The 23718-nt window shown below is 38.4% G+C and overlaps 1 protein-coding gene across 5 annotated transcripts in view; it reads left to right on the forward strand.

Moving 5' to 3' along the window:
* The window catches only part of LOC124775093 (atypical protein kinase C), a 759938-nt gene that overhangs the window by 551811 nt on the left and 184409 nt on the right, over nt 1–23718 (forward strand). For all 5 annotated transcript variants that reach the window (XM_047249906.1, XM_047249905.1, XM_047249907.1 and 2 more), the window contains 3 exons: nt 15744–15829; nt 22193–22373; nt 22800–22898. In XM_047249906.1, coding sequence (XP_047105862.1) covers nt 15744–15829; nt 22193–22373; nt 22800–22898 — 366 coding nt within the window. The remainder of the gene's footprint in view (nt 1–15743; nt 15830–22192; nt 22374–22799; nt 22899–23718) is intronic.

Here is a 23718-nt window from a genome sequence, read left to right on the forward strand (position 1 = left end):
AACATCCTTCGTCACTCGTAAAGAGGCACGTGTAAATATAGGCACGCGGGAGACTTGGTATGCCATACACTACTACGCATTGTCACTCGTGTGCTGTGACTAGGAACATCTGCATTATTGCTCATACCATAATATGAACTCTAATATCATTATCGCTTTTGTGTGTGCCGCATTAGTCAGCACTGACAGCTAAGCATATCTACGTGAGTGCATTAGCTCACCTTTTAACGAACACAAATCACTGATTTTTTAAAAGGATCTTTTTGTTACTACAAAACTCTGATGGCAGCTGCATATTCTGTTGATGTACGATGCTGCCTAACGAAGAAATTATTGCATTGTAGTATTTAAATGTGCTTTGAGTGACCTAATCATAATTCATGTATGAGTAATGGATACTACGTAACTGCACGAGCAATAAAATTAGGAGTTTCGGTGAATCGAAACCACTCAATTGTTATATTTTATACTGATATTCGGCCGTACTTATTTCTCGCGAGCCGTAAATAACATAACATGGCGAGATGAAAAGGAAATAGACTTTGTTATTTAGCGGACATATTAAAAGGAGAGAGAGAGAGAGAGAGAGAGAGAGAGAGAGAGAGAGAGAGAGAGAGAGAGAGAGAGAGGGGGGGGGAGGGGGGGGGGCAGTGAGAGTCAGAGAATGAATGGGAGGAGGAAAGGAACAAAGACTTCTTTATAAATGATGAAATTGCGCCGATCACCTCGACCGTTTGTCAGTTATCAAGTCCTTTTCAGCTGTGTTTTGGGCACACGGTAGCAAGTTCTTTAGCAGAAGCATGTATTTTGCCAGGTGTAAAAATTACAATTTAAAAGGATAAAGCAGTGAAGACAGTCAAAGTAGCGTAGCAGGTATGGCAGGCTGAGTACTTGAATAAGCACTTACTGTGCAACACACTAAAATCTCCATTCCAAAAGCTTTCGGTAGAGTCGACATTGCATAAAAGTTTCACGACACGCTTACTTCCACCATGCGTTCTCATTTATTTGTTGGATGTATTCCGATCTCTGACTTGCCTTAGACCTTTTACCCTCTACAGCTGCCTTCTTCCTTAATCGCGTCATCAGACCTTTCCCTTGTAGAAGAATTTAGTGTACTTCTTCCACCTATGCGCGTAACAGTGCATTTCACATCGCACTCTTAATGTTGACGCACCAGCTTTTAATTTCACCGAAGATTGTTTTGACATTTATATACACCGAATAAGTGTGGTGCTCTTCTTATTTATTACATTTCTGTGTGTCTTAAATTTCTGTATTCCCGTATTTCCTGAACATTTTCGTACTTCCTTTTTTCGTCGACCGATTGCTGTATTTCTTCCGCTGCCCAATGTGTCTACGCACTTACCTTCCTTGTTCCTATGTTTGTCTGCCCAACTTCTGTGATTGCCGTATTTAGTGATGTCCATTACGCTTCAAAAGAACCCCATACTGTGATATGTACAGGGTGTTCCAAAAATGACCGGTATATTTGAAACGGCAATAAAAACTAAACGAGCAGCGATAGAAATACACCGTTTGTTGCAATATGCTTGGGACAACAGTACATTTTCAGGCGGACAAACTTTCGAAATTACAGTAGTTACAATTTTCAACAACAGATGGCGCTGCAAGTGATGTGAAATATATAGAAGACAACGCAGTCTGTGGGTGCGCCATTCTGTACGTCGTCTTTCTGCTGTAAGCGTGTGCTGTTCACAACGTGCAAGTGTGCTGTAGACAACATGGTTTATTCCTTAGAACAGAGGATTTTTCTGGTGTTGGAATTCCACCGCCTAGGACACAGTGTTGTTGCAACAAGACGAAGTTTTCAACGGAGGTTTAATGTAACCAAAGGACCGAAAAGCGATACAATAAAGGATCTGTTTGAAAAATTTCAACGGACTGGGAACGTGACGGATGAACGTGCTGGAAAGGTAGGGCGATCACGTACGGCAACCACAGAGGGCAACGTGCAGCTAGTGCAGCAGGTGATCCAACAGCGGCCTCGGGTTTCCGTTCTCCGTGTTGCAGCTGCGGTCCAAATGACGCCAACGTCCACGTATCGTCTCATGCGCCAGAGTTTACACCTCTATCCATACAAAATTCAAACGCAGCAACCCCTCAGCGCCACTACCATTGCTGCACGAGAGACATTCGCTAACGATATAGTGCACAGGATTGATGACGGCGATATGCATGTGGGCAGCGTTTGGTTTACTGACGAAACTTATTTTTACCTGAACGGCTTCGTCAATAAACAGAACTGGCGCATATGGGGAACCGAAAAGCCCCATGTTGCAGTCCCATCGTCCCTGCATCCTCAAGAAGTACTGGTCTGGGCCGCCATTTCTTCCAAAGGAATCATTGGCCCATTTTTCAGATCCGAAACGATTACTGCATCACACTATCTGGACATTCTTCGTGAATTTGTGGCGGTACAAACTGCCTAAGACGACACCGCGAACACCTCGTGGTTTATGCAAGATGGTGCCCGGCCACATCGCACGGCCGACGTCTTTAATTTCCTTAATGAGTATTTCGATGATCGTGTGATTGCTTTGGGCTATCCGAAACATACAGGAGGCGGCGTGGATTGGCCTCCCTATTCACCAGACATGAACCCCTGTGACTTCTTTCTGTGGGGACACTTGAAAGACCAGGTGTACCGCCAGAATCCAGAAACAATTGCGCAGCTGAAGCTGTACATCTCATCTGCATGTGAAGCCATTCCGCCAGACACGTTGTCAAAGTTTTCGGGTAATTTCATTCAGAGACTACGCCATATAATTGCTACGCATGGTGGATATGTGGAAAATATCGTACTATAGTGTTTCCCAGACCGCAGCGCCATCTGTTGTTGAAAATTGTAACTACTGTAATTTCGAAAGTTTGTCTGCCTGAAAATGTACTGTTGTCCCAAGCATATTGCAACAAACGGTGTATTTCTATCGCTGCTCGTTTAGTTTTTATTGCCGTTTCAAATATACCGGTCATTTTTGAAACACCCTGTATTATCGCAGTATTTGTAGTCCTACAGAACTCATATCCGTATCCCTTAGTACTTCAGCATCTCACTTCTTTGCATGTTGATAGTTGCAAACGAGTCTCTTAAACCACAATCTCCTCTTCATTACTTTAATTGTGATCCTAGTCTGTATCTGTTCGTCAATACGCCTTACAATCCAGTATCTGATTTCGGAATCTGTGTCTGACCATGATGTAATCCAGCTGGAATTTTCTCGTGTCGGAAGCCTTTTGCGAATATACCTTCTCCTCTTGTCGCTTCTGAGCACTGTATTCGCAGTTGCTAGCTGAAATTTCATATACTATCTCTGTCTTGTAGTCTTTTGCTTGTAACATCACCCTTTGTACCTGAAGTATTGTTGTTGGCGTTGGTTTGCTATCAGTTCTGATGAATTGTTCGCAGTAACGGTCTCTCTGGTCTGGTTTCCATTTCATAACGAATTCTACTCTCGTTATACCGTTTTTTGCTGCTATTCATATTACACTGTATTTGTCCGACCAGAAATTCTTATTTTCTTTGTGTTTCACTTCACTGACCCGTGTTATTGTAGACTTGTTTCCCTTTGCAGGTGTTCTGGTCTGTTCTGACTAATGACAGCCCACGTTGCAACTCGTATTGGACAGGGTGGAGGTCTGTTGTGTTTTCTGATTAAAGCTGGTTCAGCTTCGGTGCAGTGATGACCATGTTTTGGTTAGAAGGTGGCCAATTGAGGGCCTGCAAACAAACCTGTATGCGTGCTAGAAACACTGGACCTACACTTGCTATTATGGTCTGGGGTGCGGTTTCGTATGATAACATGAGCACTTTAGTGGCCATTCCATGCACCATGAGTGCAAATTTTGACATCATTCTGGTGATTCGACCTGCTGAACTGCCTGGGGTGGTTTCCAAACAGGATAACACTCGCCCACATACCGCTGTTGTAACCGAACGTGCTGCCTTCCGCTGCTTGACCGCAAGACATGTCTTCAATCGAGCACATTAGAGACATCGTTGGACAACTACTCTGGCGTCATCCACAACCAGCATTAACTGTCCCTGTTACTGACAGACCAAGTGCAAAAGCATTGAGCTTAATCCCACAAACTGACATCCGGCATCTATACAACACAATACAGGCATGTTTGCATTCAACATTCTGGCAGCTACACCGATTTGTAGTGTACCAACATTTCACTTTTGCAATAGCTTATCTCACACTTAACATTAACCTGTGAACTTGCAATGTCAGTCACTTAAGTATGTTACCTAAACAAATATATTGCCAAAATTTCTTTACTCTCGGTCGCGAAATGGACACCACAATGACCGTCAATCGCATCAAGACTCTTTTTTCAGTTGTGTGTGGGCTGCGAGAGAGTAAAGGTGCCTAGAACAACGATGTCTCCCGCCAAGTAGGAGGACCCGCTGACAGGCTTCGCCTTAATGAATGCAGCCCACCTGACACAACTGCCACGCACTTCCTTCTTCATGGCAGTTCTCGGCCGCACTCTGCAGGGGCAGTGAAGGCGCTCCTGCAGTCTTTTCGATGGGAAGTATTCGATCACCCACAACACAGCTCTAACTGGCTCGTCCTGAGTATCATCTTTGTTCACATGAAACGCTGGATACGAAGACAACACTTGGGCCCAGGGTACGCGCTATAGACCAGCGTAGAGAATTATCGGAAAGCACAGGCTGCTGCCTTCTATGACGATGGTGTTGGGAATTTGGTATAACGCTCCGACAAATGTCTAAGTCGGAGCGGCGACTATGTAGAGAGGTATCTGGAAAGTCTAGCTAATTCGCGCAAATAAAATGTTTCTGATTTTCACTGTGGTTTCCATTTAGCGACCGATCAGGACTTACTTCCTGGACAACCCTCGTATTTTGTGGTGTTGCGATGTTTTTCCTTTAGTGTAGTTATAGATGACTATCAACAAATGCTTTAGACATTCTACAGGAACTCTTGTTTCGGTCATCAGTCCAATTTATAATTTATTTCATAAGAGAAATATTCTTTCCGTAGCTGTAACTATGGGAGCGATTGCAAAAATGTATTGCAAAGTTTTCAAAAGTTCTGAATATTCATCTTGAGAACTATCGTTCATGAAATCACACAATGTCAGATACAGTTCTCTCTAAAAATGATGATCTGATTTCAGATTTGAGCTTAGAAACGTTATTAGGCGATTTATTTCCACTTACCTGCGCATTGAGCGGTCTGTCTCATATACAGTTCTTCCTTCTCGTACAAATGGAAATCCATTCGTCTAATCGTCCCACAATTTGCACATTCGAAAGTTAATTACACTCATAACAGCTAATATCGATGACTACGCCACGACCAGAGCTGAGTCGATTCGCGGTACGCTGCACTAGATGGGCGAAGCTGAAGATAAAGTCGCAGTGCCACGACAGTCGCCGACCGGAGTGGCCGAGCGGTTCTAGGCGCTACAGACTGGAACCGCGCGACCGCTGCGGTCGCAGGTTCGAATCCTGCCTCGGGCATGGATGTGTGTGATTTCCTTAGGTTAGTTAGGTTTAAGTAGTTCTAAGTTCTAGGGGCCTGATGACCCCAGAAGTTAAGTCCCATAGTCCTCAGAGCCATTCGAACCATTTTGAACCACGACAGTCGACGATCGCTTAATGTGTTGCCAACCTGCTTTTATCTCCTCCAATTTGTGCCCAGTTAAAATTTAAGTCCGCCAGAACACACCTGACATCATTGAACAATAACCTGTCTTGGAAGTTTCGTTTTGTTTACTCTTGTAAAATTTGCAGCCGCAGGCTGAAATAGTGCATTAAAAACGGGTGGAATCCGGATAAACCCAGTGATTTGGTAGCCCTTTGTCTTAAGGGGAAAAAATGGACAAAAGGACAAGTGCGAGTAAGACTTGAGCTCTCAAGATTCCGTACAAATTTATGTACATACACCGATGAGCCAAAACATTATGATCACTGCCCACCGCGACATTAGATGCCGCCTAGTCGCGTTGCGGGCACGTGACGCGATGACAAAAGTATGTAAGCGGTGCAGACATGGACGGGGAAACACTCAACACAATGTATGGGCTGGAAATGGACAAATCTACCCAGAAAGCTGTTTTGCCAAAGGGCAAATTACTATTGAGCAGAGCTTGTGGAGGAATATCTCGAAAATGGTCGATTGTTCACGTGCTACTGTCGTGAGCATCTGCGGAAAGAGATAGTACAGTGAAATTACCGCTAGGCGATAAATTGTTGGGCGTCCACGAACCTTCACAGACTACGGTCGGTTATTCAATCTTTTTTTCATGATTACCTCGCCCTTGTCAGCTCCCTACCGGAGATCAGAGTGGTGGACTAATCGGGAATACTTTGCCAATGCAGATATCATTACGACACTTTCTCAGTTACACGCCATAAACTCTGTAGATACACATCATGTGTCTTTGATGTAGTGGTTTCCATAGCGTTCTGCAGCCTCATGCCGTTGATCATGGCAGATTCTTCAGTTGTTCAGTGCAGTTTCCCCTGGAACTACCGTATGTCCGCTCCTCAGCCATCTTTGGCAATGTCGATGAGTGATTGGGCTGATAGTTTTATTCAGAATTTAATCAGTGGCTAGTTCGAACACAAGACCCAGTACGTTTTGATTATTGGTCAGACGCACTACCTTTAAACCAGTGTTAGGTATACGTAGTGTGAAAGATTAATCCTTTTATTACTGAATATGAATTAATTTTTTTCAGTTGTTGTACACTACTGTGTAAATAGACAGCATGCTCACCGCTAGGGCCGTTGATAAGACATAGATACATCGATATATATTTCAAAAGGTGTCGGGAGGACGACGGCTCAATCCCACGTCCGGCCATCCTGATTTAGGTTTTCCGTGATTTCCCTAAATCGCTCCAGGCAAATGCCGCGTTGGTTCCTTTGAAAGGGCACAGCCGACTTCCTTCCGCGTCCCTCCCTAATCCGATGAGACCGATGACCTCGCTGTCTGGTCTCCTCCTCCAATCCAAATGGTGTCGATATATAAAGCCAATATTTCCTTCCGCGATTAATCAATATCGAATTGGTAATATCGAACGCCTATATTTTTTCATTGTTATATTTTTTCGCAGTTTTCGATGACTATATGAAATTGTTCTTTTGAAATTGAATAGAATATAATTTTGCTTTCACTGTGTGAAGGAGTCTTAGTACTTTTTGTGCTTTCATCACGTCCAGTCTTTCCCTTTGATTGTGTGAAGCAAATATAGGTGGCACAAAGTAGTAGTCCGATTGCAATTGAGGATGGCGCTGTGAATGGAATAACAAGATTTCCGACGTGAAGAAATAACACACCAGTTGCGTAAGAAAACAATTTTAACGCAAGTATTGTGCATTTTCTTCACATTGTCAGTCTTCAAAAACAGTTGCTGAAAATGATGAACAAAAATCTAAATGAAGAGATTGGTCTTTCTGCTGGATGGAGACGCGTGAGGGGGAAACGGCTGAAGTAATTGGCGCTTGGCGCTGCTAACAGAAACTACAACGCTTAACTTCACCATGCAATTTTGCTAGGTCGCAAACGATTGGGGGAGAAAAAAAAGGGGAAGTCGAAGTGTTCCGGGAAAATCCGATGTGTGACGAAACCGAACGATGGACCCATCGGACACCTCTTATTGTGCCACTTACATGCAGTTACCATTGTTAGCAAAGTGGTTATCGCTAAGCGTGAACATGCACTGTTTTCCTTTCAGCTCTTTGCACTAAGGGGGATAAGCAGGCTGCTAGGGTGTTGATGTACAGAATATCGAATAATAAATCAATACTTAAATAACACTTATAAAACAGGCAGTATATTTACAATATGAGACGATAGTTTTGTATACCAGTGCCTCGATAATTTTTCCGCCGGTATATCGATATATCGGTCCTTTCTTTTGATAAATCGAGGCCCGATAATGATATTTTTGTAAATATCAATGTTTTGGATTAGAAATTTTTATATCATTTCTAATATGAAAATTGAAAGTAATTATTTTCAAATATATTGTTTCTTGAAGTGCATTTCATTTTCTTCATGTTGTAGGCAGTCTTGACGTATGTAACGTTCCCGAGTGATGCAGAAAGATTCTGGGTTCATCTCATGTGGAATACTTAAGTATGTGTTTGTCAACACATATAATCCATATTTTCCAAATAATTACAGAAACGTGAATAATGAATAAAACCAACTTTTTTCACGTCTCTCTTCCTGCCAGCTTCTGATTGAGTAAGAAAACGAAGATAATACACAAGGGGGGGAATTACAAATGAGTTTCTTCTCAATCATTTTTTAAGTTATTTTGAAAGTTTATAATGAACAAAATTACAATTGGATAACCAAATTTTGAAAAATATCCAACATTTGAGAAATAAATAGCTTTTCGTAAACATAATAAAATTAATATTTTTGTGTTAGATTCATGTTTGAGCACTTACTCTGTGTATAAGTGTAAAAAACTATATTATTTAGGTTATTAAAACTATACGATGTGCGACATTACAATTTGAACTAAACTGTATCGTATAGCAAATTTATGAAGTGTATCGGGTTGTTCAGTACGTTGTGAATGTAGCCCACTGGCCAGTTGAGTTACACTCTGTAAAGGAAATTCACACATGACACTAGTGCGACAAAGTCTATAGTATTTTTCCATCGTTGCATGGAGAGCTGCATCAAACCAGTCTCAGGACTGAAGACCACAACAACAACAGCTATCGTATTGTGTAGACATGGCAGTAGTCATAGAAGCAATTAAAATACGCCTGCTAGAATCGTAATAGGTCGGTGCAGATCATGCGAAAGTGCAGGAGAAAGAATTGAGAAAATTAATTTGAAATACTTGTTAAGAAGACGACCTCGTTTTTTGCGAAACCTTGTTGGGTAAATTTAGAGAATCTGTACTGGATGAGATCTATCCTTCCATTCCGTTACCACAATGATGAGACCCATCCTCCCATTACGTTGCGACAATTGGACAAGTATAATGGGAGTGGGATAAGAGAGATTCAGGTTCGTTTTCACCACGCTCTGTACGCTAAAGGAATAGGACAAATAGTCGATAATATTGTACGAAGTACTCTCCGCTATCCAGTGTACGTGGACTGTAGTGTGTGTATGTAGATGTAGAAGAAAGCGACCATGCAATTTTTTACGAGCCTTTAAAAGATTCACATGGATTAATTTAAATATGTCTCGTGAAATCTGGGTTAATGTCTTCGAATTGATCCAACTTTAAGTATACTCCCGAATATCTTTCGTGTCGTAAGCGCAGCTTCATATCCCTCGTTCAGGAGGATAGGAAGTCTTCGTTTTTTGAATATGCCATGGGTACTTGTTGTACCCATCTTGATTCATTAGAACTTGATTACAATCTTTAATAAGCTCAGTATCGACGATTTGTTGAATTCTAAATCGTTATTTCCACTGTTTATATGGATTATTAAAGCAGATTTGTCTGTTTTCATATATTCTTATGTTCTGTCGATATTTCTTCTCATTTTCCGGGATATCTGAGAACTTAAGCATAGCCCAGGAGTTCCCAAACTTTTCCTCTGACAGAACACTTGAGGGACTTCGATTGAACACGTTGTTTATTTTGAAGATTAGTAATTTTTTTAAAAAATAAGAAAAACTTGGTTTACTCAGTGATTACTTCAATTTTAAATCATAGATTAGATTAGATTAGATTTACTTTCATTCCAATTGATCCGCAGTGAGGAGGTCCTCCAGGATGTGGAACATGTCAGAAAAACAACATTACATGACAAATATTTAAACTAAAACAAATAAGCTAATGTACCATTCCACAGGTCCCAAGTGGAATGATCGTCATTTTTTAATGAACACTAAGAGTCATTTTACAAATACTATTGCACTGAATTTAAAATAAAAAAGTTTTATATTTATTTATAAGGTAAGAAACATGTAATACAACTACTGTAATACTTATTTACAATGAACACATTACTGCACTGAAATGGTGCAGAAGTTAGATTATACTTACACACACACACACACACACACACACACACACACACACACACACACACACACACACAAATTTTCAGTGAACACATTACTGCACTGAAATTGTGCAGAAGTTATGTTGTACTTATATACAAATCAGTTGGTTTTCCTCAGAAATTCATCAATGGAGTAGAAGGAGTTGGCCACCAATAAATCCTTTAGGCTTCTCTTAAACTGAATTTCATTGGTTGTTAAGCTTTTTATGGCTGCTGGCAAGTTATTGAAAATGTGTGTTCCTGAATAATGCACACCTTTTTGTACAATACTAGTAACACAGAAGTTATAACATTAAAAAAAAGAAATTAGTATCATCAAGAGAGAGAAAAAAACAATCATGTTATTAACAGTTTATCACTGAGCTCTTACTCTTTTTCCCGCGGAACATCAGTTTTGCATAGTCTTTCCTTATTCAGTCAATGATGCATGCTTCATCTGTTGTGAATCGTCGTCAAAAATCTCTAGGTTAAGATTTAGCCTTCGGTATTGACTGACATCCGATATTCCACAGTTATATGCTGGTGGTGGTGTGGTTGTCATCTATCCGCTGCAAATATCTTTGGAATACTGTTTATGTACACGGCTAGTAAAAAACGCTGCAGGCAAATGAAAAGGCTATGTGTCCCATCAGAAAAAAATAGAATTAGACCTCATCCTTTGTTGTCTGTCCTAGACTGCTGAAACACAAAGTAAAATAAAAATAAATTATAGTTAAACTCAAAAAAACGTGCAAAACTCAGAATCTGTTGCTCCAGTTGTATACAGTAAAATGCTATTTGTGGACTGTTTGCGTAAAAAATAAGTAAATAAAAAAAAAAACACCGGCGGAAAAGTGGCTTCTGTATGCAATGTTCTGCGCATTAAAGAATAGTAATATTCTGATTATCGTCGAGGCGGAATCCAAGCTTTTCAGACAAAGCAGCGGTAATGAGTTTTTCTCTCAGGATTTTAGAAAAGCCTGGTTAATAATAAGCTGCAGTAACGTTGGAGGACGCTAATAACATTTTAAGTTTGGCAAAATTAAATACTTTTTGTTCTGCTGTAAACCGTTAATTTGTTTGCCGCAGCCATAAAATTGGCGGGAAAATAACAGTATGGTAAACGTCCTGTTATTACACGTCGAAGAGCTCTATTCCTTTAATGAGCCGAATATTAGACGAGGAATGGCGCCAAAGACATGAGGAAGCTTTATATGCAGTATTACGACGTCATTTGCTTTGCTGACCTCGTAACTTCCAGCAAAATTTTAGCGATGAATGTTTGGGCTTTATATCTTAAGTCCGATTTCCAGAGTCTAGGGAGCTCCATCTTAAAATAATAATAGTGGGAGCATTATGGTACTAGAGTGATGAATTTCACGAAATTGAATATTGAGCCATGCAGAAAACAGGGCATGTAATGAAATGACTCTCTTCCTTTTATTTACTGTATATAAAATTGTATAGATAAACTGGTCTTGATAACTTTCTTATAAAATAGATATTCTCTTCATGCTGCTAAACCAGCAAACATGGTGTACCTGAAAGAGTAGTCTCAACTTTTAGATAGCCAAATTACTTTATGACAGTGTTCGATTTGGTTCTATGATAAGTCATCATCCTTCCCTTTTTTCATATGGGAAAGCAGCCATAACAGAGCATAACACACTGAATTTCGTAGTGGGCCAGAATGTGGTGTAACCAAATTTTCATAGTATGAGGATTTGATAAAGTGGAACTTTCTTACACTGCGTACTGTAAAAGGTGTTAAGTGGATGTGTTGGTAGAGGTATTAAAAAATGACCCTTGTACAGGATAAGCATATATATTTTCAATTGAAAATGAGTACATATCAGCTCAACTGTCCAAATATCTAAAATAATAATAATAATAATAATAATAATAATAATAACATTGCTGTTCTCTGATACATAATATATGAACACTTAAGATTGTGTGCTGCAACTTGGTCCCTCCTCATTGTGTTTTTCTGAGGTTCCCACTTTTTCAAGAAGGGATGTTTTTTCCTTGTTTCATAACAAAATTGTGAAAATTATAGTTACAACTAGTTTTCATTTTCATCACACTTCTCATTGTCTGCATCGAAAGTCAACTTTTTTCAGATGACCATTATTTTGAGGTAACACTGAACACATTTTCACAGTCTACACTGGTTCCTGGAATAGCAAAAGTGAACTCCACAAACCTCTTGAATTCTTCATTTAACTTACACTCAGCCTGCATCAAGCATTGTAGGATAATTTCCCATCTTTTCTGAAGACTCAAATTATTGGTTCTTGGGGATTCCCAAGTGTTCTTTTGTTACTCACTTCATGGAACAGTACATATCAGAAATAGTGTTTTCAACATCATGGCACTTAGTAACGTTTTTGTACAGTTCAGAGCATGTATGTGTGTTACAACAGAATTTAAAAGCAACTTCCTTAGTTCCAGCATACCTTTAATAAAATGTTTAGACCAATTTTTGGGTATAGGACACACTCTTCGTAGAATGCCCTGAAAGTTTCCTGAAACTGAGTTCTACAGACAACACCATTCTTTACTAATGTGTTCTACAGTGCTGTGACTGTAAGTAGAATAAATGTTTTCATTTGCCTACCTTCTGAAGTCGGAATTAAATTGTTATATTCTGTTGCATCTTCAGTTACAGTAATGTAGTCCCTCTTTATTTGTGTAAGAAAACTCCCGAACAATTTAAGTTGTGCATGAATAAACAGAAACCACAGTTCAATGCCTTCCTCAAAGAACTTTTTTGAAGTTATTGGGAAGCCCATATTACGGAAAATGTATCTCTTTAATGATTCAGACAATTTTAGGATAGATAGATAGATAGATTGATTTTTTATTTGGTCCAGTTAGATTGGTACATTATGTACTGTGTGTGTACCTGTAATATAGAACAGGTCAACTTAACCTAATATTTTAAGATATTTAGCCTACATATTAAAATACAAAACAGCATACATGTTATTTACATACATCATACTACAATCTTTTCAGTTGATTACAGTGAATTCATAAAAGTAGTAACAGTAGTCCTCATTCTTTACATATACTTCTCTACTACACAATTATTTTTTCCATTAAGTAATCTTTTAGAAGTTTCTGGAATGTCCTTTCGCTCTTACTGTCCTGTAGACTCTTCGGAAGATGCTTTACGACTTGTACACCTGAGTATCGAGGACATTTTTCCACAGCTCACAGTCTGTGCTGTAGACTTCTCAGCTGGCCTTCATTTCTTGTGTCATATAAATGAACATTTGCATTATTTTTCTTGTAATGTGTGGACTTCGATAAATTCCACCATGGGAAAGAGAGAGAGAGAGAGAGAGAGAGATCCAGTGAGTCTTCCCATGTTGCAGCACTTGCTGTTACTGAATTCCAGTAGTCACAGAATTCTTTCAGCTTATTTACACATTACGACATTACAAATGTCAAAGTGATCATATATCTTGTAACTGATGTTGTTGGTGTAAACGGGTATTGCCTTCACCTTGCAGATTCCAGTGGATTATGAATAACACATGCTACTGTCAGCATATTGTTCTTAAATGTCTTTTCCAGTATATTGTGTACTCGTTACCTTGACCTGTATTTGTAAGAGCGCTAAAACTGAAAGATGAGGTATCTGTGACATAAGCAAAAGTTCTTCCTTCCAGCATATAACATATTAGAACAGATTGAACACATTCCACAACGATATTGGCAGTATCATTTGGAAGAATGCCTACTCACAGAAGCCTCATGTTTACATGAGTATTTATGTTACCAGTCAGGCTGGAAAATTTGCAGAGTCTAATCAAAACAGGAAGCATATTCTTGTCATTCCGATTTAATGCACCACGTGCTACTCCAATGAAATTTTCTGATTTAAACTCGTCTCTTAACATTTCTTCAAACCAGTTATTCAGAACATTCATAATGTTAGCTTCTGATTTAGTCCTTGCAACAAAAATTCGTTGATGACATGACTTTTTGAGAAGAGCGTTTGTACAGTCCACAGTTTGAAACTGTTGATTATGGGCAACATTAGAATATGACCATATGATGTCTATGTGGTGCAATATCAGCTTCTCAGAAAACAGTTGTTTTGCCCAAAACACTGTTTCTAACCTGGTTTCTTTGTTTTACTTTTAGATTATGCAGTGGTGTATTTAAATGCTGCTCAATATGATGCTTCCCTTTGTTCTGAATTGATAAAACTACATTGCAGGTGGCACATTTAGTCTCGCAGTCATAATCTGTAATTTGCTTTATTCCAGGATAGTCACTCTCAAAAATTAATTTCCAACGTGCCATTTCAGTTTTTGCACTGAGTAGTTGTTCACTAGTAGATAATACACAGCCCACAAGTGGTGGTGGTGGTGGTGGTGGTGGTGGTGGTGGTGGTGGTCAGGGAGGGGGTGGCAAAGATTTAATAAAGATAATCATACAAGTCACAAATGCAAAGTAATTTAACGAAGACCCACATAGACCATCACATGTACTGTGAACTCAGTATGCCACAGTGTCACGCAATATGCTAAATCAGTTCCCATCAATATAAACATGGCATATAGGATCAAAAGAATGAAGCAATAATATTCAGTGGTAAGTGAGATCAGGTTGGCTGTACATAAATTTAATAATTGGCATCAATGCCAGCTGGTTCTGTTTTCTGTCAAAAACAAATGAAATTATTGCTGCCAACTTTGAATCCAAAGTATGTTCAATGTTGTGAGAATGGGGAATGCAAAAAAGTTCACCACATGTAAATGAAGGAAAAGTGAAGAGTATATAGAGGATAAGATAAAATTGAGTACTCATACTCTTTTTTTTTAGAGCATGTATGGTCATCGTGCCCTTGGAAGATCAATGCTCTCTACCCTTAATATGTCTTTCTATTGACACCATTGTGTCACAGCAGATAAAACATAGCAACTTATGAGGTTGGGGCACCATTGGATAAGTAATGACAACTGATTCGAGTCAGTCTGCCATAAGATGGCATCACAAAACCACCAAAAACCCCTGTAAGGAGAGTTCATTAATCAACATCCAGTTTTGGTCAAGTGAACATCTCCAAGTCACAAATATTATTACATCAGTTTAAAGGAAGGCTCCTTGGTACCAAGTACATAATTATCATCATTTACAGCGTGTGTCACTTAAACATTTTTTTCTTAGTTGCTAAAATAAATTCAGTGGCAGTGTGCATAAGTGACAGATGCTGCAATGGATACAGTGGATGATAATTATGTGCTTGACACCTGGGAACTTCCCTTTAATATTGTGTAAATGTATACATGATTCAAAGATAGTTGCAAGACTGAAACTGGTTGTGAACAGATAAATTCACAATACAGCAACTGTTGGTGGTTTTTGAATGCCATTCTTTTAATATGTTGTAGCTGTGGAGTGCTGTTTACAGAAAATTCTGTAATATTTCCTGATTAATGTAGTTTTAATTCCTCTGTTACTTTGTAGTAAATTTTTGTTGATACTAATGCTGGTGTTGCTTTTCGTTTACCTCGGTGAAGTACGCCTATAACTTTTCTCATAAAATTTTGTTATTCACTTTGTTAAATGTGGCACATGCTCACACTGATGTGTAAATTTCTTGCATTAACATTTAAATTATTGATATTCAATAAAGTATTTTGTATTATATTTGTTTGGCAGCTGGTAATGGATCTTTTACCTCTTTTTCCAGGGAGTATATATCGACGAGGTGCTCGGAGATGGAGGAAGTTGTACCGGGTCAATGGACACATCTTCCAGGCGAAGCGGTTTAATCGAGTAAGTTAAAGAGGTTCTTTTTTTTTGTGATTATAGAATATTTTGAAGATTATGCCACTCTTTTTTTTCTTGTAATGTGCTATCAGTACAGGCGCACAAGAGAGCTGTATGAGTTATAAATCTGAAGTGCATATGTTACATACCATTGTGCATTATAGTGAGAAGTCTCTTATGCTTCACACCCAGAATCCAAAATGAGTGATGTGTTGCAGTGATTACATTACTGAATTTCCATTTGGAAGGACTGAGACTGAAATCCTTATCTGGTCATACAGACTTAGATTTTCCTTGGTTTCTGTCATTTCTCAAAAGGACATTACCAATTTTCTTCCCCTCCTTGCCCAGTCTGAGCTTGTACTCCATCTCCAGAGACGTTGTTGACAGCAGCATGTTAAATCATAATCTTGTCGCCTTCCTTTTCAGAATCCAATTTTTTTCACGTCATGTGCGGACATAGAGTCAATACTTCGTTGGTGTACCTTGTTACAAAATGATTTCTGTGGAAATGCACTAGTTATAACAGAAATATGGTGCAGCATATTATGAGTCTTGTTGTACTAGAATTGTAGACCAGCAGATTTCCTCGCAGATTGGATCATTGTCTACTGATATAATTGAACGTGTATCACACTCTATTAGACTTGGATTATTACTATGCCTTTTATATTTTGTACCTTTACTCAAACCTCAAATTCTTTCTCGTTTGTAGTTCACTTACTGGAATCCATGAAATTTTATCTGCAGTTGCAAATCTATTTTGCTGATAATGCAATTTGCAATAAAATTGAATGGTTTCATGTAATACAGCCTGCCATTCTTTAGAAGTGAAGGTGCTATAAACAAAATTTGCATCAGACACCAAAATATTTTGTCGTTCTTCTGAAATATCCTCCATGGATGCAGATACTTTTGCTGACCACCATTGTTTATCTGTCAACACAAGGTTTTTCTGAAATGGTGCAGTATCTATTACATATTTATGAGTATTGTTTTATTCATCATTTGATACTTGAACAGCTTTACATAATCTTGATGCAAAGTCTCTCTGGTAGCAGTATCACTGTCACAGTTGTTCTATTTAATACATTCTCAGGCAATGGATGGAAATGCCATTACAGGATGCAAAGAGATTTCTAAGTGGTTTTTCACAATCATAATTGTCTCTGTAGATAATGACTGGCACTTTATAAAAAATATCTGTCAAGTCATGGCAAGTCGCAGTTAGTTTTGTTGACTGAGCTGAGTTTTCATTTTCTTTTCATGGCAGAACTGTCGGTGAATTAATTATCACTTTTCTACTAACTGTACATCACACAGATATGTGTTGAGCATAGAGCAATACAGTTATGTCAGATTTGTTCCCTTGTGGTTAAGTTGTGGAAGGCTGTACTTCAGCATGAGTTACATGTGCAAGATTTGCCTGCTTCTGTTTAGAGTGAATGTATCAAATTGCTCCAGAAACCACACAGCTAAAGCACAAAACTGTGTAATCTCACATGCTGAGTCAGAAGAGTAGCAAGACTGAACCTGGAGCACTGTCCATCAACACTGCTTTAAGTTTTCTGTTGGTTCTGAAAGTTTCTCAAGGCATTGACACATTTTATAAACTTTGTGTACACTATACAACAAAATTTTATGCTAGGATAATAATTTCAGGAGCTTAATTACCAAGGACTGTTTATTTTATTCACATAAATTTCCTCCAAAACTTCACTGAAATGATGTCCACTGGTATTGTATTCCACACATGCTGTATTTCACTGTGAAGTTATGCAAGACAGATTCTTCAACTAAAGTGCGCGTCATTTACGGCAGCGGCCGAGTTTAGGTTCGTTCTGGGCATCTGACATCACAAAACATAGTCAGCCAATGAACAGAGAACGACGTTGCCAGAGCTCGACTGCAGTGCAGAGCACGGACAAGTGTCTTCAGTTTTAGAAACGTTCAGTCATAAATAAAGTAATTGAACAAATGCAATGTCTTGATTGCAGGCTTTCTATAAAAGAAAGTTTGGAAAAAGCATTCTTTATACCAATTACTTCATCTTCTATTAATTAATTGAACAAAACAAGCGATAAGCCTCCTAATTCAGGTGATATCAAGGAAATTCATTATCACTAATCACTTTTTCGCAATAAAGAACAGCGGTAATTGTTTATTTCCTATTGTACTTCGACGAAACGTGAATAATTCGAAGTCATACCAACAGTGTTCGTCAGTATTTTGCGTGATGCTTTAAAGTCCTCCAGGAATAACGTTGATTGACGAGCTGCGTTAGCGTAATCGTTAAGGTGTTTTGCTGCCAAGTAAAAGGTTCTGAGTTCAAACCTTGTGTGGAGTTTAATATTTTCTTTATTTAAAACAATATCGAAGTGTCTTAGCTCATGAATTTTATTCGTTTGAATGTAATTATTTGAAATTTCTAGTGGCAACTAAACTCGACCATACGGAAAGTATATGCTGTGGACTTTTACCTCTGCAAACTCTTCAAAATTTCGTGCAATGGTTTACTGCATTTAATGCTGCACAATAACTGCGTTGAACATCAAAACAAAATTAAGTAATTTATGGGGGGAAGGTATCAGTCAAGAAGATGAATAAAAATCAAATTTTTGGGCCAAATAGTTTTCGTGAAATCGAATGATAAGTGTGTCAAAGCAGTCGCAACACTGTGTGTCTGCACAGGCGAGCAGTGCAGTGATGACAAAATCGCGCACAGCATGGAGTGCGGGGAGCACGTCTCTGTAGCAGCGAAAGGGTTAATGTGGCCGTGGTGGCTTTACTTCATAAACTGAGCGCTCCCCCCTAAATGTAAGTTTGCGAACTATACTATGGCGCTGCTTCTCTTGGTGCGTGTAACTGGCAACGTAGCAATCTCTCGCGTCTGGGCGGGCATGCGCGAGCCGCCAAGATAATCGTCTTGAGTGAACCTGAATCTATGAGGCATTACTTCCAACTGACATGCTACTGCAGAAACTTACATTATTGTGAACAGTTATCAGCCCTTTAAAGATTGTATTTAGTTTTTTATTCTGTGGTAATATTGTCCAGCACTGGAAGTTCATCCAGTAACTAAAGATTTATACTCTCACATCTTCCCACTCACAGTTGTGTACATTCCAGGGATGTTTTAGAACATAATAACCGGATATACTGAAAGAAACACAATTCATTAAAAAAATACATTCTAGTTTATTTGCTTAAGAGAGCACAAGGGAAGGAGCATATAAGCTAGGGACATGATGCTTGAGAGAAAGAGGTTGGAGAGATTGGGGGTGGGAGAGAGAGAGAGAGAGAGAGAGAGAGAGAGAGAGAGAGAGAGAATGTAAATTTAATTTGGTTCTTTAAATAAATAGTACTTATAACAATATAGGAAACTGAGGGAAAAAAAAGACTCTGTAAGTGGGACTAACTCCCACTTCCTTTCGTTTTCAGCCTGTTAAAAACTCTCTAATGGAGAAGATACAGACCTCTGTAAGTGGGAATAGTATTTCTCATCAGTGCGACCCCATTAACTTCCATCCTCATAAGTCTACCACAGAGCCACAATACTCATTTAAACTAATGATCTCATTTTAGAGTATTTAAAGGCACTCAGAAAACTTGAAGGAGTTAGAAGGAAACAACCAATTTACCTGCACAATAATTTTATCCAGAATTTGAAATAACTGTATATTTATATGCTTTTTGTCTTAAATTTTTGAATCTAGTTAAATTATAAATCTATGGATTGATGGAATGTTCAGTTATTGATACACATTTGGGAATGTTACACACTGTAAATGATTTCTGATACCATTATTTGACAAGTAGTGCCACTGTGTGGTAGAATGCTGGGTTGACAAGTGGATGATTTGTTTTTGATTCCTGGCTGATGCAAATCCTTCGGGAATGGTGCATGTTCAATGAGCATTTCTGTAAAGTGCAAAATACATAAAGATGGGAAAAAATAGATAGCATTTGAGACTGATAATTGCTGGATCGCTGGTTTGAGCCTTTTTGGTCATCATTTTTCTGTTTTTCGTTTCTGTTTGAATACCTAAAACATTTAAATATGAAATTCATCAAATATATTCTGAATGACATCTACCTAATCCTCATTTTTATGAAAAATGCCAGTCCTCATTTTTCTTATTACATATTGTGCAAAAACAACCAGTTCTCATGTACAGATATAAATTCTTTATTACTGATCTTGTATAAAAGATGGTTAATAAAGATTGTGTAAATTAAAAATAATTACAAATAAAATTTTTTCATCTTTGTGTAATCAACTCTTCACAGAACTTGGATCTATGTTTAAAATACTACCACTCTAGGAGCTGAACTTGTGCCACCCATATGGCAGGCAAGCATTCTACCACAGAGCCACAATACTCATTTAAACTAATGATCTCATTTTAGAGTATTTAAAGGCACTCAGAAAACTTAAAAGTCAATTTTCGTGAGACTTTATGAGAGAGAAGACTTGAAAGTTGCGTGGGTCGCACCAATATTGAGAAGGGCAATAGGAATGATCCACTAAATTCTAGGCCCATATCATTAATGTTGATGTGCAGCAGGATATTGGAACACACATTCTGTCTGAACATTTTGAGTTACCTTGAAGGGAATGGTCCATTGACAGAAACAGAAGTGACTTACGGCATTCTCAGAGGTAGTTTTATAGGCCCTATGCTATTCCTTACCTATATAAACAATTTGGGAGACAATCTGAGCAACCGTTATAGGTTGTTTTCATATGATGCTGTCGTTTATCATCCAGTGAAGTCATCAGAAGATCGAAACCAATTGGAAAAAGATTTTGGTGTGAGATCTGTATGGTGAGAAAACTGGCAATTGGTCATAAATAATAAGAAGTGTGAGGTCAACCAAATGAGTGCTGAAATGAATCCATTAAAACTTCAGTTACATGATAAATCAGCCAAATCTAAAGGCTGTAAATTCAGCTAAGCACTTAGGAATTAAAATTACGAACAACTTAAATTTGAAAGAACACATGGAAAATGTTGTGGGGGAGGCAAACCAAAAGTTCATTTTATTGGCAGAACACTCAGAAGATGCATCAGATATACTATAGAAACTGCCAACACTATGCTTGTCCATCCTCTGTTGGAGTACTGATGCATGGTGTAGGATCCTTACCAGATAGAATTAAAAGAGTACATCGAGAAAGGAGGAAGAGCATCATGGACATAATACAGGATTTGGTGTGGGACCTCGTTGTGGTGGGATCGTCTCACGTAATTTCAGTCACCAACTTTCTCCTCTGAATGCGAAAATATTGTGTTGACACTGATATAAACAGGGAGAAATGATACTCATAATAAAATAATGGAAATCAGAGTGTGCATTGAAAGATATGTATGTTTGTTTTTTCTGCTTGCTGTTCGAGAGTGGAATAATAGAGAATTAGCGTGTAGGTGATTCAGTGAATCCTTTACCAGGCACTTAAGTGTGATTTGCAGAGTAGATATGTAGATGTAAATGTAGAGTTGTATCGAACAGGTTGGCAATTGATATTTAAGTTCTGGACTTAATTTATCATGAGGATAAAAAAAAAAATACAAAAATTTGGTTATTGTGTGGTCTCCTTTTAAGAAACAAAAATTAATTGGTTGGCAAGTGTAAGTTACTGAAGAATATTTAAGCAAAACATGAAACTGCTTTCTTTAGGTGGTCAGCTAAAAATTGCACAGTTTTTAGAAGGTGATAATTTGCAAACTAGGACAGTGAATTAGTTTGACATACCTCAGACCATATTTTACAACAATTTAAAAGGCGAAGATCATATATTTAGAAAATCCAAGCTGCTCAACTTTTTAACAGCATGTGGAGCAAATCAGATAAACTGTCAATAAAAATATTCCCACAGATAGACTTTGTTGAAAATAAATGTTCATAAAACTATTACTTTAGAGGGAACAGTGAAAACGTGTAAATTACAGACTAAAAGAACAGAAGCAGCTAACAAATTTCTTTTAAGTAAGTGTATAATTGTACATAATTTTCTTTTAGGTATTTAAATTGTATTAAAAGATTCCATCCTTGTTCTGTTTGCCCTCTTTTCTTAAGTGAGAGTTGTAATTGGCAGAGGCGGAGGTTGATAAGGAAAACTTCAGTAAGTCAGAGAAAGAACTTCTGAACATCTAAGCGAGGAACATCTATAAGCACAAAAGAATTCCTGTTTCCTTTAAGTCTTGTTTTTAGACTGTATGTGAAGTTATTGGCCTTTCTTTTATTTGTTAGAATTTAGTGTTTCCAGAAAACATCTATTTCTGTTCTATAGATGCCACTGGCAGTTTCCACAGTTTGTGGTTATGGATTGCAACTGTTATAGGGCAAGTTCTTTGACTTTTTCAGCGAGCGTTTTGTGCCTTTTGTCAAGATCGTATTTGGGGTCTGGGGCGCCAAGGCTTCAAGTGCATCCAGTGCAAGCTCTTGGTGCACAAGAAATGCCACAAGTTGGTGCAGAAGCCCTGCAGCAGTGAGCAAGTTGAGCCCATTGTTAAGGAGGAGCACAATGGAGAAACCCCGACAATCAGTAAGACGTGAAATTTTTTCCACACATTTGAATTAAAATTTAATGCAGACAAAACTGTGATTATTAAGCTTTCAAGCATGATAAATTTCATGTTGTCAGGTCGCAAGAATTTTTTTCATCACCACAAATGAGGAAAAGCAGGGGGATATTGATAGCGTATTTTATTGTTTGTATGGTTCAGTATTTGTTTAAGCATCTCCTAATACTTAAATCTGGTCAGTTAACAATTGATGTCTTATGGGCAAACCTGCTAGATAGGTAATTTTATAACATATCACCTGCTGATTCTTCAGAACGGATACTAGATATGAATCATTAAGGGGTAAATTATGTTCACTATTTTATTGTAGACCAAGTGTAGTACTATGAAAAACAAATTATTTTTGTTTTATGGTAGTGAAATTATAGTGAAATTTCATTTCACAGGTACACCTACATCAGAGCTGTTACCAGATTTGAAAGAATTTCCAGAACCACCACTAGATCTTACATCAGACTCTGTCCCTGTTGAAGATCCAACAAAGAGTAAGTATTCATATTAGTGAATGTATAATTATTGGATTCATTTGAATACTATTAAGTAATCACTACAGTGGAAGTGTTGCTATAGGAGTTGTTGTGGTGCAGGTGGGCAGGCAGGCACGTGCGCGCCCCCCTGTTTTTCTGTCATAAATGAGAGGCATTCACTGCGTCTTTCCAATGTGAGGCATTCTACACAGAAATTTGGAAAACTCATTGTTAGTTTTTATAGATGTTTCAAAATGCATTATGGTAATTGATTGTCTGTAATCACAAAATGATACAGCACCTCTGAAAACAGGCACCTAAACAACCACAGCTTTCGGCCAACATATACGGGGTGTCCCAGGAGGAATGGTGCATATTCGAAGATGTGACAGGAACGATCATTTGTAGCAAGAAAGTCGAGTAAACATGGGCTGTAAAATGCATACCTTAAACCCTACAAGCACTTGTTCAGTAGAAGAGATGCTTTTCATATAATTGAAGTTGACAGCCCTTAAGGTATGCACTTCAGGGCCCGTGTTTACTGGACTTCTTGTCTTGTTTTGGTCCAGACTACCAGCTCTCAAAATATGAAAAGGAAAGGGCTTACAGTAGAAGAAATTCATTTCGGAGTTATCGAAGATGCAGAAGTGGACTTACGGTGTGAATTTCGGAGCCCATGTTAACTAGATTTTCTTGCTTTGCGTGATAATTTCTGGCATGTCCCTGAATAACATTTTCCGACAGTTTACCGCAACAAATCTCAGTAAAAGACATGATTTGGAGAGCTCTTTACTGGTGTTTAATCTTGCGTAGTCATTGAATGTGAGGTGTCTAGGAA

Source organism: Schistocerca piceifrons, chromosome 2 (genome assembly GCF_021461385.2).
Source record: "Schistocerca piceifrons isolate TAMUIC-IGC-003096 chromosome 2, iqSchPice1.1, whole genome shotgun sequence".
In the NCBI taxonomy this organism is placed as follows: domain Eukaryota; kingdom Metazoa; phylum Arthropoda; class Insecta; order Orthoptera; family Acrididae; genus Schistocerca; species Schistocerca piceifrons.